This window comes from Schistocerca cancellata, chromosome 5, assembly GCF_023864275.1.
Source record: "Schistocerca cancellata isolate TAMUIC-IGC-003103 chromosome 5, iqSchCanc2.1, whole genome shotgun sequence".
In the NCBI taxonomy this organism is placed as follows: Eukaryota; Metazoa; Arthropoda; class Insecta; order Orthoptera; family Acrididae; genus Schistocerca; species Schistocerca cancellata.
In genome coordinates this window covers 366,490,998-366,507,300 of record NC_064630.1, presented here as the reverse complement: position 1 = coordinate 366,507,300, position 16,303 = coordinate 366,490,998, and the positions used below count along the sequence as shown (strand labels likewise).

Below are 16,303 nucleotides of genomic sequence, written 5' to 3'. Positions count from 1 at the left end.
CAACTGGAAGGTTTTAAGAACAACAGAGGTGAGTAACAGATGAAAATTTTCATCTTTATTTTTAGAAACTCTTATCTTAAAACTCTTATCTTATATGATGTATTTTACCAGCTCCACAAATTCTATGTAACAAGTTTTATCAGTGCTCCCGATCAGGTGCAGTTCCACACAGTTTATTTTCATAAATTAATTTTATCCTGTTCACTTTGTTTTATCTTTAGAGTGTGTCTTTTCATATCTGATTTATTTTAGCAGTGTGTCATATTATTATATAAAATTATTTAATTGGATAGATAAAAAAAACCTACTCACCAAGTGGTGGCAGAAAGCACACATAAAAAGATTGTTGTAATTGGCAAGCTTTTGGAGCCTGTGGCTCCTTCTTCAGGCAGAAGTGTTGAGGGGGGAGGAAGAAGGGTGAAGGAAAGGACACCATGTATGTATCTGCTGCTGAACATTTCCTCAGTCAGAGCCCACCTGATTCCAAACCTATGAAATCCTTCCTAATCACCTTAAATCAACTTTATACTTACCAACAACTACTTCAACTTTGAGGGGCAGGCATACAAACAGATCAGGGGTATGGCCATGGGAACTAGGATGGCTCCTTCCTATGCCAACCTTTTCATGGGTCACTTGGAGGGGACTTACCTGGGCTCCATAAGTCTTCAGCCCCTGGTTTGGTTTAGATACACTGATGACATCTTTGCCATGTGGACTCATGGTGAGGTTGATTTGTTAAAATTCCTGGAATCTCTGAATACATTCTCCCAATTAAACATTACATGATCTTATTCCTAGCCCTGTGCCACTTTCCTTGACATTGATCTCGTCCTCACTGAAGGCCAACTACACACTTCTGTCCACACATTAAACCTACCAATAAACAACAGTACTTAGATTTTGACAGTTTCCATCCTTTCCATGTCAAACATTCCCTCCCACACAACCTTGGCATCCGAGGCAAATGTGTTTGTTCAAATGCAGACTCTTTACAGCAATGCACCACTGTTCTCACCTCAGCCTTCACTGCACGTAATTACTCCACCAGCCTAGTTAAAAAGTAGATTTCCCAGGTCATCAAATCCAATCTTAGTACTACTGATCCTGGTCTGGAATGTGTTAATCAGCTACTTTGACAGGATCATGACTTCCTAAAATCATGCCCTGAAATGTGATCCATTCTGTCTGAAATTTTGCCCAACACGCCTAGAATAGCTTTCCATCATCCTCCTAATCTCCGCAATATTCTTGTCAGACCCTATGCTCCTTCTGCACCCACCTCCCTATCCTATGGCTCCAACCCCTGCGACTGTCCTCGCTGGCAAGACTTGCCCTACGCATCCTCCTACCACCACCTATAATAACCCTGTGACTGGTAAAACATATACTATCAAAGGGAGAGCCATCTGCAAAACAACACGTCATATACCAGCTATTATGTAAACACTGTTCGGCCTTCTACGTCAGCATGACTACCACCATCAGCGTGACTACCACCAAATTATCAATTAGGTTGAATGGACATAGGCAGAGGGTGTACACTGGCAACTAGCACTATAATGTTGCAGAGCATGCTCTGTAACATGACATTCGTGACCTCGGCGCCCGTTTCACCACACACACTATCTGGATTCTCCCCCAGACACCAATTTCTAGGAACTCCGCAGGTGGGAACTAGCACTGCAACATGTCCTTGGTTTTCGCCACCCACCTGGTCTTAATTTACATTAATTTCTTCCACCTTAGCATTTCTTCACTGTAACTACTCTTTGTCTAATTACATTTTAGTTTTTCACTTCTTTCATTGTCTTTCCCGTCTATTTTTTACTGCTCACGTCTGTTACGTATGATGCACTTAGCTTTTCACTCTTATTAACTCATGCATGATGTTTAAGCAGTAATCTTTGTATGCATATTACCCTGTTTTCCAACTTTAAGCTCTCATGTTTTCAAATCTCGTCTGAGGCAGTCCCCAAAATCAGTCTTTTCCTCTTGACCCGTACAGTAAGTCTCCCCTGACCTGCGGTTCTGGGTGACTTTCCTGAAATCTACTCCTTTTCCTAGACCTCTCCAGTCCTTTCCCTTCACCCTTCTTCTTTCATCTTCAACACTTCTGCCTGAAAATGATTGCAATTGTTATTGCTGGAATGTACTATCTATGATTAATGCACAGAGAGTCTGACTTGCGAATGTATTTTTGTGCCAGCGCCCTTAGTTCACATGTAAATAGTGTGTTAGAACACGGTAGCGATTTATGTGAAGGATGTTAACATTGGTAACATTTCATGTAATTTACATCATTTCACAATTTGATATTTCTGTCTACATAACATGTTTATGCAGTTCTGTATATACACTCTGTGTTTCATTTGTGTGTTTTTTTAGCTTTTGCAGTACTAATTGAAAATTGTCCAAAGACCGAAATTGCAACTATGAAATAAACAATTTCTGCAGTCAACAGCGAATATGATGTCCTTTTACATAAAGTATAAACTAATGCAACTATTTTCTATATCATAGGCTGAACTAAGCAGATGGCTTTTACGAATACAAATTACAAAGCTTAAGGACAAAATGTTGTGGTTTTTTACATTAGAACTTGGGAACTATTAAGGCAGACTCTCTCAACAAGGGATCTATGTTCCAGTCTTGTAAGAATCTAAAATTCTAACTCTTCACACATGCTCTAAACTTTTTTTGCTTTATCAAGTGTATTATCAATAATCAATGACATTTTGTCTAGAAGAAATGGAATATTTTTATAAATCCCTTCTTTGTGTTAAGCACACAAACACTGACATTATGTTCTTTGGGAGTGCCTTTGTGCATTTCTGAGAATATGTAATGAAATTAATTATCAGACTTTTTCAGAAGCGAAGTCAGTGTTGTCGCCACACAAGAAGCAGCCAACAACTGCTGCTAGAGAATGATTTGATCACATGTCACATTAGTGGGCATTTTTTCAAGTGATTATTCTGAATGCTTACCAACCACACTGAAAACCATGTCCAAATCAATGTCCATGTTAGCTTTCATGCCCTGTATGAGAGTGGCTTAAGCCTCTTGGGAAAAATCAAGGTGAACACAAGACAGTAACTGTTTTCTATTATGACTATCATTTTGATTTGCAAACACAGCTGTTTCTAGCTATGGAAGTGCTCAGCAGACAGCATTAGAGGATGTTCAGATGCAAACAACTTGGGGAGTAATAATCTCAGAGGATTTTGAGTTAATTTTCTGGGAAGACCAGAAATTTGGCTCAATTTTCTACAACTTTCAAAGACGCCCTCGTATCTCTTCATATGTCATTCACAAATGTTTGACGAGACAAGATGGCTACTGTATTATAAACGAATGCTGTGGTTGCACTATTATTTTACAGTGTGCTTATTTAGCTATCAATATCTACATGAAGCACTTGATTACCTACAAGTCTTCTCACATTTGACCTTGTGTAGGCCCTCATCCTTGCACATGTTAGAAATCATTTAAGTAAATCAGTATATCCATTGTTCTAATATTTTTCACGTAACATTTAATCATATGAATACTTTCTTTCCATCAAAGCACATACCTTTTAAAATGTTAGTGGTAGCAAATAACGCCTTTCCTTTGCCTTTGGCAGAAACTTTCCCCTTCCCACGGGAGCTACTTGTGGCTACAGGCACAAGCTTGCATCCTTCACTTTCAGGTTCCACACCAACAACTGAAACTGCATCATCTGTTGTTGCACCTGAAACCGATCCACGGTCACTAGGTGATGATGATCTGAAACAATTACAGAGAATCATCACAGTTGCATACAGGAGACTAGAAAAAAACTTCAAGGACAGTTAATTACAAATAGAACAGGACTGTAACTATCTACAAAACTAGGGAAATGCCACCATTAACCTATAACTGATTGATGTATGGCCCATGGATATTTGCACTGATGAGCTAAAAAATTATGACCACTTGCTTAATAGTATATTGGCTAACTTTTGGAAAGGAATACTGCAGTGATAAAGCATGGAATAGATTCAACAAGTTCTTGGTAAGTTTCCAGAGGTATGTGGCTCTAGGTGTCTATAGACAGGTCCAGAAAACTAAATTACATATGGGTAGTTTGTGGGTGTGGTGCTGGTGCATGGCAGCATCTCAGATTAGTTTCATCAGGTTGAGATCAGGAGATTTTTAGTGGTCAAAATAAAATGTGAGTTCATTATCATGACCCTCAACCCATTTTAGCAGATTCTGAACTTGTGCCATGGGCAATTAACGTCCTGGAAGACTAATATGCTCCACTGACTTGTGTGCATGCGCATGACATGTTTCCATAACCCCCCCACCACACACACACACACACACACACACACACACACACACACACACACACACTTAAACAAACATGCGCACATGAGCCTGTGGCCACAACAATACTAGCTGTTTATGAATGATAGCGCAGTCTGACATGGGTGGGAGAGGGGAGAAAATGTAGCAAACTTAGGGCCAAAGCAATCACAGAACTGTGGGGATGGGATGAGAGAGAAGAAATGTAGGAAAAGTTTTGGAGAATATCACAACTGAAGACATGTTGAGTTTGGGGGGGAGGGGGATTATATTGTTGTTATAATCAAATAGACATGATCTAAATAATTAAAGTAATTTTTGATTACTGTTTTTGATCTGATGAACAAATCATCTTCAGATCTCAAAATGAGTAAGAAGAGAATGTGACTATACAAAAGTTATAGGAGTGTAACATCAAAAAGCATACAGCCAATGATGTCAAGTAAAACAACATGAACTCAATTACACAAGAGCAATTAAATGTGGGTGTGCTGTCACATACCTTGCCACAAAAGTTTCCTCACAGTATCATTTGTAAATTTTATGTAGCTGAATGATACATCATACTATTTGACACACTTTTGGATAAACCGCACTTTGGAGCATTATTTATGACCTCGATACCATGTTTTGTTTAGTCTTAGTATCACTGGCTGTACATTTTTAATGTACACTCCTTGCACTTTTTGTATTATCACTAATTTTTCCAGTTTCTGATGAAGATTTGCTATTCAAATCAAAACTGGGAAACAAAAAATAAATATGGTGATCTGAAAAGTGTTTTGTCTCAGTGTATTGGAGGATATGGTGGATGGATGGTTCCCACACAAGTAGTTTACAGGATATGGATGCTGAAAGGTTGGAGGGTGGGGGAAGGAGGAGGGGGAGGATCCAAATGGCAGAGCATCAGCTGTTGAGGTAACTGGTATTATGATACAGAGCATGTTCTGCAACTAAGTGAATGATTTTGCATTTAGCTACAGTTTGGCAGTAGCCACTCATGTGAATAGAGACATGTGGTTAGTTGTTATTCCCACATGACAGTAATTGAAGTATGGCTGGTATATATGTGACACCACCATTTCCAGGATAGGAAATGGTTATAACTGCACTGCTTCTAGCAAGTGGTAATTGGGCCTATAGGACAGTTACTACATCACTGTTGACCACAGGCAAATGACCCATTGGGTATAAGCATGTAAATGCAAGTTCCAATCTTGCCCTATGGCAGCCACTTCATCACTGCAAGTGATGGTCACAATGAAATATTTTACCTGCTCACCATTGAGATGGAGGAGGAGGAGGAGGAGGAGGAGGAGATTAGTGTTTAACGTCCCGTCGACAACGAGGTCATTAGAGACGGAGCGCAAGCTCGGGTGAGGGAAGGATGGGGAAGGAAATCGGCTGTGCCCTTTCAAAGGAACCATCCCGGCATTTGCCTGAAGCGATTTAGGGAAATCACGGAAAACCTAAATCAGGATGGCCGGAGACGGGATTAAACCGTCGTCCTCCCGAATGCGAGTCCAGTGTGCTAACCACTGCGCCACCTCGCTCGGTCACCAATGAGATGTAACTGTACACCTGTGAATTAATTTCTTGATGCTAACAATAACAATAATAGTCATCATCACATCTTTTGCACATCTGCCTAGATAGCTCTGTGTGTTAAAGCACTGCTTCCAGGACGGGGAGGTATGCCGAGCCCAGATTGAATCTGCCTGGGAGATTAATGTTGAGGGGCAGTTTTCCGGCCAGCCTAGATGTGGTTTTTAGGCAGTTTCCCACAACCCACTAAGTGAATACTGAGCTGGTACCCAAGTCCTGTCTCAGTTACGTGACTCACAAACACTACAAAAACTTTCATTCATATCCATATGTGTAACTACAGGCAGACAGTTGGGGTACACATTTTCCATCCCTGGCGAGTAAAGAGATGGTAACAGGAAGGACATCCCGCCACCCACTAAACTAACCGTGCCAAATATATTAATAATCACACCGACGCTGCACTGATGTGGGACAAAGGCATAAAGAAAAGAAGAAGAAGACTGTCACATGCATTTGCACAGTACATGACGTGTCCACATCATGTATTAGCCAAATTATATACAGACACTTGATGCAAATTGAAGTACGAGTGAAAGAACAGAAAGCCAGTGTACAGACAAATTCTGTTAAGAACAACCCATTGCAGATTGATCACACTAGAACAAAGAACAGAAGAAATTGAACACATTTAAGGCCTACATTGGTCACAAAAATATGTTTGATCCTTTTCTATGAATGGTGCTTATTAAAATTCTGCAGATTTACAAGATAAAAAGTTTAATCATCAACACACACTCATTCATGATAAGCACAGGAAGTTACATCTACACCTGAAAGGCAGCAACAAAATAACAACAGAGCAAATAAGGATTGAGAGAGGTATATTTCAAAGGTAACAACTAAAAGCCCCTTATGGTTCTGTTTTGCATTTATCCACTTTCATGCACACATGTTCAATCAACTGACATATATGGATGGCATGCTACATGCCCAAACCAAAACACAGATGATACCCCCTCACAAAAGCAATAGGTGTTTTCTACAAATGCCAGTAAAATTCCACCCTCCTGACTTTTTAAAGAATCAACCTCCCACATGTACTACAGCTTCAAGAGTCTGATTACTTTTCAAGTGAATGAATGGTTAAATATCTGACATTACGCAAGTATGCGAGAAAAAGTTTACAAAGGTTTGAAATCATGTATAAACTTTGTTGGAATACATTAAATGCTCTCTTTCTCACATACTGGATGAAAATAGTCTGGGAATTTGTGCACCGAATCTTATGCTGCCTCAAGCCACAAAGACAGTTTCTAACTTTGATACTGTGTTAAATTTTAGCATAAGATTATACAGTATATCTCCACTTTTACATTCCCAGAATTACCGTTTTCCCACCATTTACGACATTTTTTTACCACTCCCATCAAATTTCCTACATCCACAATGTTAATTTGCACCCGATTTTGTGTCAACATATTTATAATTTTCCCATGATTTACGCTTTACGAAAATACATTTGTGGAGAAAAAACTGACATAAAATGAGGCGACATGATGTTGGCCGTCAAGTAGTATTTGCACAATATTACTGGTTAAGTTCCTTGACACCATGGTTTTCTGCAGTCTACTCAGCAGATTTGAATCAATAAATGTGTAAAGTTGGAACAATTCGTGCCGCATCTCCCACTGCTGCCAAGCTCAACTCAGCTTGGTGGCTGATGGGAGTAACTGGTTCAAACATAGGTTTGTATTTGCAGAAGACCATATCACACACTACATCTGGGTGTAAAACTCTGGCACCCACAGCTCATCTGAAAAATGCTTCATGAAGTCACCAAAATAATCCATCAGGAAGTTAGAACAGCAGTATCAATTAATGAGAGTTTTTCCTCTATATTGCAGATAAAATACAAGAAAATCAGAGAAACTGGAACGAACACCCCAAAAGAATAAGTGAAGAAAGATTACGTCTCCAGATAATAGGATTTAAGCCAGTTGGGAGAAGAAGTTAGGAGATGGGTACCGTAACAGGCAAAACAAAGAAGAGTCCTAATGCTTGAAGTGAAGAAAATGAAGATGGTGGTGGTGGTGGTGGTGGTGGTGGTGGTGGTGCTGCTGCTGCTGCTGCTGATGATGATGATATGATGACTACAGATATGATCCTCTTTAGTGTTGTAGAAACTGAAAAATATATCAACTTGCTATTTTTACATTTCGCATTGTACCAGTACTGGCTGGCTAGAAGACTTTACTGACGCAAATACTTCCCCCAGAATGGAATTTGTGTACCCTGTCTGTCCGGATTTAGTGTTATCTCATGTGCAATTGTGAAAACACTGTGTAAATTTTCCAAAAGTCTTCAAATCATGTAACTGGGTCACGACTTAGGTACCAGCCCAGAAGTCACAAAGATGGATATGGAAAACTGCCTAAAAACCACACCCAGGCCCCATTTTCAATCTGCCATGCGAATACAATCTAGAGATAGCATGCCTCCCCTTGTCCCCAGAAGTGAGTGCTTTAACGTGGTCAGCTATCCAAGTTGGTTTCTAGAACTGCAGCATAGCAGCCAAAAAACTATTCATGCTAATCAATTTGATATAACAATGATTTATAAATCTGAACAAGTCACCTTCCTCATAGACTTCAAAGTACTGAACACCCACAATTTGCAAATCATCTGCAAGAAGAAGCTGGCCAAATGCAGGGATCTGATGAATGAGGTAAAAGCCATCTGGAAATAGAAGTCTGCGCGCATTATTGTTTTGGTAATACTGTGACACCAGTGTTAGCTCACAACAGACTGTGAAGAGCCTACAGGACCTAAAACTGCATCCTTCACCCTGTTGGCAATTGCAGAATGGTTTGTTGGGTTCTTGAAAACATAGTTAACTTGGGAACAATTTGTTGTTTTAACTATCGTTATTATATCAATATCATGCATAAATGGGTGAACAAAAATGTTCTGATAATAGTAATATTAGTAGTGGTGGTGGTGGTGGTGGTGGTGGTGGTGGTAGTGGTAGTGGTGGTAGTAGTAATAGTAGTAATGATAATAGAGATATTATGGTATAAAGTTAATACCATTTTCTCTTTCAGGATGGAAACCTATACAGTAGCTGAATAGGTGTTTAAGTAAATTCTTTTGCCACTTAGTACACTTTGCCTCCCACATGCCATAAATAGAAAACTACTCACCGAGATACCTTATTGGGACATGCATTCCCACTTGGCCCTGGGGTACGCGGTGTCGCAGGTCCTGAAGCAGCATGAGTTGGTGTACGAAGGCGCTTTCCTGCCACTACGTTGTCTGGTCACATGTGAACATAGACAAACAGATCTTAATAACATTTGGTATGGCAACTGGTGCCATAGTAAAGCATGTAGTGCAAATGGAGGTGGGAGTTGGAGATAGTCACTTTAACAAACGGAAGAATTTCTATTACTGTAGAATGTAGTATTGATCAGTTTATTACACAATTCTTCAAAAAAATGTGGTGCGACCCAACAAACAGTATCACCTTGGCACCACCTGCCACCTCCCTTCCAGCGACTAACACCAGTTCTATCTATGTCCTGAGTTTGGCCCAGCCTGCACCTGCTTGCAACCGCAAGGCCGACGGTCGTATCACCTGCCCCACCCCTTGGGACTGTCCCAGCAGTACAAGTGAACCCCGTGGCATTCAAAGCACCAACTCTCTGGACAGATGGTCCATCACTTTGGTTTAAACACACTGAAACCCATTCTGTCAACGCCAGGATAATGCAAGTCTCCACCAAATATCCACATGTGATGGCAACAAAGACAGCTGCTAGACAGCGACATAATCACAAACTCAACTGTCTCCAGTTAGTAGGAGTTACAAAAAGATGACCTCATTTGGTGGCTTCCCATCTCTAACAATCAACATTTAAGACAATTGTTGCACAGGGAGAAAATTGGCGAAGGAAGTTACCAAGTTCCTGCAATACCTCTGTACGTTAGCTGAATTGGACACCCTGGACTCACTCTTACAATCCATACAGATATCTCACTTGTCAGAGATATATTGCAACCTGCTCTCACTAACACAAGAGGCAAATTTGAGCATCACAGACACAGTAACCGAGGCCTCCGCTCTACACAGAATGCCCACCAGAGACAGATTGGACAACATTGCCTTGCGTCTTGATGAGGCACGCCACAGCCCTCTGCGTATATAAACGAAGAGACTACATGTCCTCACGTGGATGGTGTAGCGTGCGTTCCTCATCCTCATCAGACTGGAACCAGAGTCTTATCACTGACATTTGGACAACGGGTCATGTAAGTGCAGACTGCTGTGTTCTTGTGTGGGAAATGCAAACAGCAGCCTCTCACATCAGGCAGGCAAGTCTGCCAACAGCAACAGCCTGAACAGCTTTTGCAATGTTTAGTCATAACAAAAACGACCACTAAGGTGCAGTTTCTTGTGGATACCAGCTCAGATATATGTCTGCTTCCAAAGTGCCTTTTGTGGCAACTGCAACCGCATATGATTTCACAACTTAGCAGCTGCAAAGGGTTCATGAAGAGCTACATGTGGACTTGTGACTTTCAATTTGAACATCAGTATACGACGGTCATTCAAGTGGCGTTTTATAGTCTCATACGCAACCCACACTATAATCGGACTGCACTTCTTGTCCTTCTATGATCTTATAGTAGATGTAAAGAATGATTCCATTTCGGATCAGGTTACATCACTGAAAGTTGCATGCCAGTCTACAAATTTCAGCAACCTGTTGGTACACTTCCTCATCGCTCCACTGCCACTGGCGCACCTGCTAAATTAGATCCCCTTGATCATATAACCTACTGGAGTGCCATCCTCGCCTCCCCCCCTCAACAGTGCATCACATTGGGACCACACCCAGTCCTCCTGTTTTCTCAAAGCCCAAACGGCTGCCCCCCTATAAAATGAGTATTGCAAAATCAGAATTCCACACAATGATCCAAGCAGACATAGCACACCATCAGAAAGCAACTGAGCCTCCCCCTTTCGCCTGGTACCAAAGAAACCAGGCAGCTGGAGTGTGGTAATTATAGAGAACTCAACTTCCAGACAACTGCCAAATGGTACTTTGTGTGTCACATCGGAAATTTTGCTCGCCAACTGGCAGGGTATACTGCTTTCTCGATTTTCGATCTACTGAGTGCCTACAACCAGACTCACGTTGCAACAAAGAACATCCATAAAACTGCAATAATCGTGCTCTTTGGATTGTTTAGATTCCCATAAATATCATATGGCTTGCAGAATGCAGCACAGAATTTTCATGGCTTTACTGATGAAGATTTGGGGGGATTGGATTTTTGTTTTGTACACATCACTGACATGTTGTTGGCATCATCATGTTGTTGTTGTTGTTGTGGTCTTCAGTCCTGATGCAGCTCTCCATGCTACTCTATCCTGTGCAAGCTTCTTCATCTCCCAGTAACTACTGCAACCTACATCCTTCTGAATCTGCTTAGTGTATTCATCTCTTGGTCTCCCTCTACGATTTTTACCCTCCACGCTGCCCTCCAATGCTAAATTTGTGATCCCTTGATGCCTCAGAACATGTCCTACCAACCGGTCCCTTCTTCTTGTCAAGTTGTGCCACAAACTCCTCTTCTTCCCAATTCTATTCAATACCTCCTCATTACTTATGTGATCTACCCATCTAATCTTCAGCATTCTTCTGTAGCACCACATTTCAAAAGCTTCTATTCTCTTCTTGTCCACACTATTTATCGTCCATGTTTCACTTCCATACATGGCTACACTCCATACAAATACTTTCACAAACGACTTCCTCACACGTAAATCTATGCTCGATGTTAACAAATCTCTCTTCTTCAGAAACGCTTTCCTTGCCATTGCCAGTCTACATTTTATATACTCTCTACTTCGACCATCATCAGTTATTTTGCTCCCCAAATAGCAAAACTCCTTTACTACTTTAAGTGTCTCATTTCCTAATCTAATTCCCTCACCATCAACCGACTTAATTCGACTACATTCCATTATCCTCGTTTTGCTTTTGTTGATGTTCATCTTATATCCTCCTTTCAAAACACTATCCATTCCGTTCAACTGCTCTTCCAAGTCCTTTGCTGTCTCTGACAGAATTACAATGTCATCAGCAAACCTCAAAGTTTTTATTTCATCTCCATGGATTTTAACACCTACTCCGAATTTTTCTTTTGTTTCCTTCACTGCTTGCTCAATATACAGATTGAACAACATCGGGGAGAGGCTACAACCCTGTCTCACTCCCTTCCCAACCACTGCTTCCCTCTCATGCCCCTCGACTCTTACAACTGCCGTTTGGTTTCTGTACAAATTGTAAATAGCCTTTCGCTCCCTGTATTTTACCCCTGCCACCTTCAGAGTTTGAAAGAGAGTATTCCAGTCAACATTGTCAAAAGCTTTCTCTAAGTCTCCAAATGCTAGAAATTTAGGTTTGTCTTTCCTTAATCTAGCTTCTAAGATAAGTCGTAGGGTCAGTATTGCCTCACGTGTTCCAATATTTCTACGGAATCCAAACTGATCTTCCCTGAGGTCGGCTTCTATTACTATCATCATACCCAGAAGAAAATAGAAGATAGTTACACATAGTTTTCCAGTGATTTGATGACTACAGAATACTTATAAATCCAGCTAAATATACCACTGATGCTAATGAAGTGACATACCTTGGATTTCGGGTTTCTGCTACCAGCACGTATCTACCACCTGAGCACATCAACACAGTTACAAGTTACCTGACCCCAAAAACAGTGTGCAAAGTGAGTCACTATCCGGGAACGATACAACTTTTATGTTCGTTTTTTATGTCGAGCTGCTGAAGGCCAGACGACCCACATACCATCCTCACTGGCCCCAATGTGAGTGATTTCCCACCTGTCACTTGGACTGATGAACTGCAGGCAGCACTTGAAGCCTGCCAGATGAGCCTCAAGCAAGCGACCCTCCTTTCTGCATCCAAGCCCCAATGCCCTGTTAGCAATTTTCTCAGATGTCTCATCCCATGCTGTAGGTGCCGTGCTACAACAGAACATAAATGGGCACTGGCAGCCTTTTGGTTTCTTCTCTAAGAAGTTCACAGAGAAGCAGTACTCTTGGCCACCATTTTCCACATAAGTGTTAGGAGCCTATGAAGCAATTTAGTACTTCAAATTCATGGTGGAACAGCATGCCCTCATTATATGCACAGACCATCAACCAACAACTTTCGCATTTTCATAGCCAGGAAATAACTAACCTGAAAGTACATCAACTACCTTAGTTTTATTTCACAATTTATAATTGTCATTTGGTATGTTAGTGGTCCGAAAAACATGGGTGCAGACACTTTGTCTAGAGTGGAAAGCATTTCTTCACCTGTGAACCTGGCCTAACTGGCAGCAGCACAAAATGATGGTGAAGAGTTAAAGGACCTGCTGAAAGGAAAGATGGTTCTGCACTAACATCTCCCAGGTGCTGAGGAACCGAGATAATCCGATGAATCAGCAGCCCGAGAGTGGCCATATGTACCTGCTCTCCTATGACACATGTCTTTCAATTCTCTACAGGGACCCAGCCATACGAAAATTCGCGCTATGAAGGCACTAGTAATGTAGCGCTTTGTGTGTCCCAGTATACAGAAGGCCTGCTGTACATGAACTCAGACCTGTAATGCCTATCGAAAGTTCAAAGTAACATGGCTCTAAGAGCTCCACTCAGAAGTTTTGACATCCCAGTTGCATGATTCTCACACGTTTACCTGGACTTGGTAGGACCATTACCAGTTACATGTAATTATCTATTCTGTCTCGCAGCGATTGACAAGTACATCAGGTGGCCGGAGGTATTCCCACTCGACACACAAACCCCTGAGAATGTGGTGCACGCCTTCACTGGCGGTTTGATTCAGGTTTTGGCTGTCCCCCAGCAAGAGATTTCTAACCAGGATAGGCAGTGGGAGGCAGATGTCTGTTGCGCAATGGCCCAATCTTAAAGGACACACCTGAAAAGGACTTCACTATACCACACAGCTGCAAACGGCATTGTGGAGTACCTATGCTGTTCCTGGAAGCCAGCTATAATGAGCCACAGACGGATTCATGGACTGATGCTCTACCGGTAGAGCTGCTGGGATTGTGCAGTGCACTTAAAGAAGACGTGCATGCCTCCCCAGTGGAGGTAGTGTATGGTGAACTTCTGAGTCTACCAAGAGAGTTGTCCAAACAACCACCTGGCCCCCTGCATTCTATTCAAGATTTCCTCATAGAACTCCAGAAGCAAATAGAGGCCATGTGACCAAATGGAACAACATGGCACTGAAAACAGGCTACCTTCACTGTCAAACACCTGGTAACAACAGATATGTTTTCCACCAACGTGGCCCACTGTGCAGGGCACTGGAAGGGTCCTATCAAGGATTGAAATGATACAGCTCTCACTCTCCAGATTAAAGGAGTGGACACAGTACTGTCCATTGAACAGCGCGAGTCAGCCTATCAAAGTGCAGTGGACACCACCAAAATGCAGGCCACCACTGGACGCAGAATGTCACCACACTGCAGACACCAACACTGCAACATCTCCTGAAAAATGCTGTCTGCCTGGATGCTGGCAAGCTACCACCCATCCTGATGCAGCAGTCACCTTGAAACACAAGCCGATCCAGCATCATCCAACAGAAATGCATTGCAGAAGAAAAGTGCAGTTCCGTTTCGATCCAGCTGACATTCATACTTCAAGTCAGTATTTTTTTTCTTTTCCTTGTAGGGGTGTGGTGAGGCGACTTCAGCCTACAGGCCAATTCACAGCTATCTGTTGACAACATTGCGAATAACCTACGTAGGGAAGATTGCCCTCTCCAGCAGTCAGTATACCTCCATCTGTCAAGGCATGAGAATTGGTGTGCGAGCTGTTACCTGATGAGTGTTACATAGCGATAACAAGTGGAACTATAATAGTACATGTGATATCAGTTGTGTAACTTCTAGTTGCACTGAATAACAAAATGTCATTATCTTAAAGTGAATCTACCATTTGTTAAGTAACCACATACAGAAAAACCTGTGACTTTGTTTTAGTCATACATCAGTCAAAGTATTGGGTAAATCATTTTCACTTATGAACTTGCTTGGAGCAAAGATCACTTGCTGGAATTAGTGCCATTATATAGTCTTTAGCAACTAGGAATATGTTTTCAAGTATACCACAATCGTATTGTGTTTTCAGGTATTTCACAATTTTACATCTGTTGCTCTGACTGAATTGTAGAAAATGATACTCACATTTTCTTTTTGTTCACACTCTCCACAGTTTCTCCATGCACACATAGCTCAACATACTTTTACTAAAATAGATCTTGAAGATCACATTAAGTCGCTATTTGAAAAATTGCCTGAATTGTCAGCTGCCTCTCAATTACTGACAATAATTTACTATTAGTGTCCCCATGCTCCACTGCCAACAACTTACTGCTTGACAAATCTCATCTGTCTGTCTTGTAGAACACACAAAATATTTTGTTGCAAATACTATACTATCACAAGAATGAATCCACAGAGTGGTAAGTGTCACAATCTATAGAGTGTAAATGGAAAGATCGTTAGAAATGACAGTGTAACTCAGTTTAACAATTGTGCGTAATATAAAAGTAGTAAGTTCCAAGTTTAATGTTCTGGTCACTGCTTTACTACCTCAGCTGGATAAAATAGGGAAGAATATCAAATGCAACCTCACTGAAGGAATTATCTCAACATTTGTCTTGACTAATTTTGGGAAACCTGAGAAAACTTAAATTAGGATAATCATATGCAGAGTTTTAAGATTCCTACTTTAGACACTTTTTACCACCTGAATAAACTTCATACAAAAGAAGAAATGGGCAATCATCCTATCAAAACAGTTTTCACTGCTTTCTCCTGAAGAGATTTAGGAAATTAGAAGACAATCCAAATAAAATGGCTCATAAAATTTCAAAATTACCTAAATGTCTCAACAACTGCATTAGTTCACTTACTGAGATGAAAGAAAATGGTCAGTTAGTGATGCATTAACCTGAACTTTCCTAATAATAGAAGATACCACTCTGAATATGAACTTCACAGAGTTAAAGAAGTATAACATACTTAGCATTTGGTGTATCCTGCAAACTATTGCATCACCTCATAAGGTGAATTTTATTTACATACAATACACAGAGTATTCATCTAATTTGTAAAAGATTAGTATCACATGGGGATTAGAACTGGTATGGAACAGCCGGATATTTGCAGTGTTCTTATCATCAAGGCCAAGACAAAACTTTACTAATGCCCTATCAAAGCTGCAGCAATGACAAGTGTCTTGTGTAAGGAAGTCCATAAAAAAAATACAAGTAAATTTAATAAATTTTATTACATATCATGAGAAGAC

The 16,303-nt window shown here is 40.9% G+C and overlaps 1 protein-coding gene across 1 annotated transcript in view; it reads right to left on the bottom strand.

Moving 5' to 3' along the window:
* The window catches only part of LOC126187801 (TP53-binding protein 1-like), a 352,433-nt gene that overhangs the window by 52,857 nt on the left and 283,273 nt on the right, over window positions 1-16,303 (bottom strand). Inside the window, exons 16-17 of the mRNA XM_049929085.1 lie at window positions 9,084-9,195; window positions 3,578-3,771 (exon numbers count right to left, since the gene is read on the bottom strand). Coding sequence (XP_049785042.1) covers window positions 3,578-3,771; window positions 9,084-9,195 — 306 coding nt within the window. The remainder of the gene's footprint in view (window positions 1-3,577; window positions 3,772-9,083; window positions 9,196-16,303) is intronic.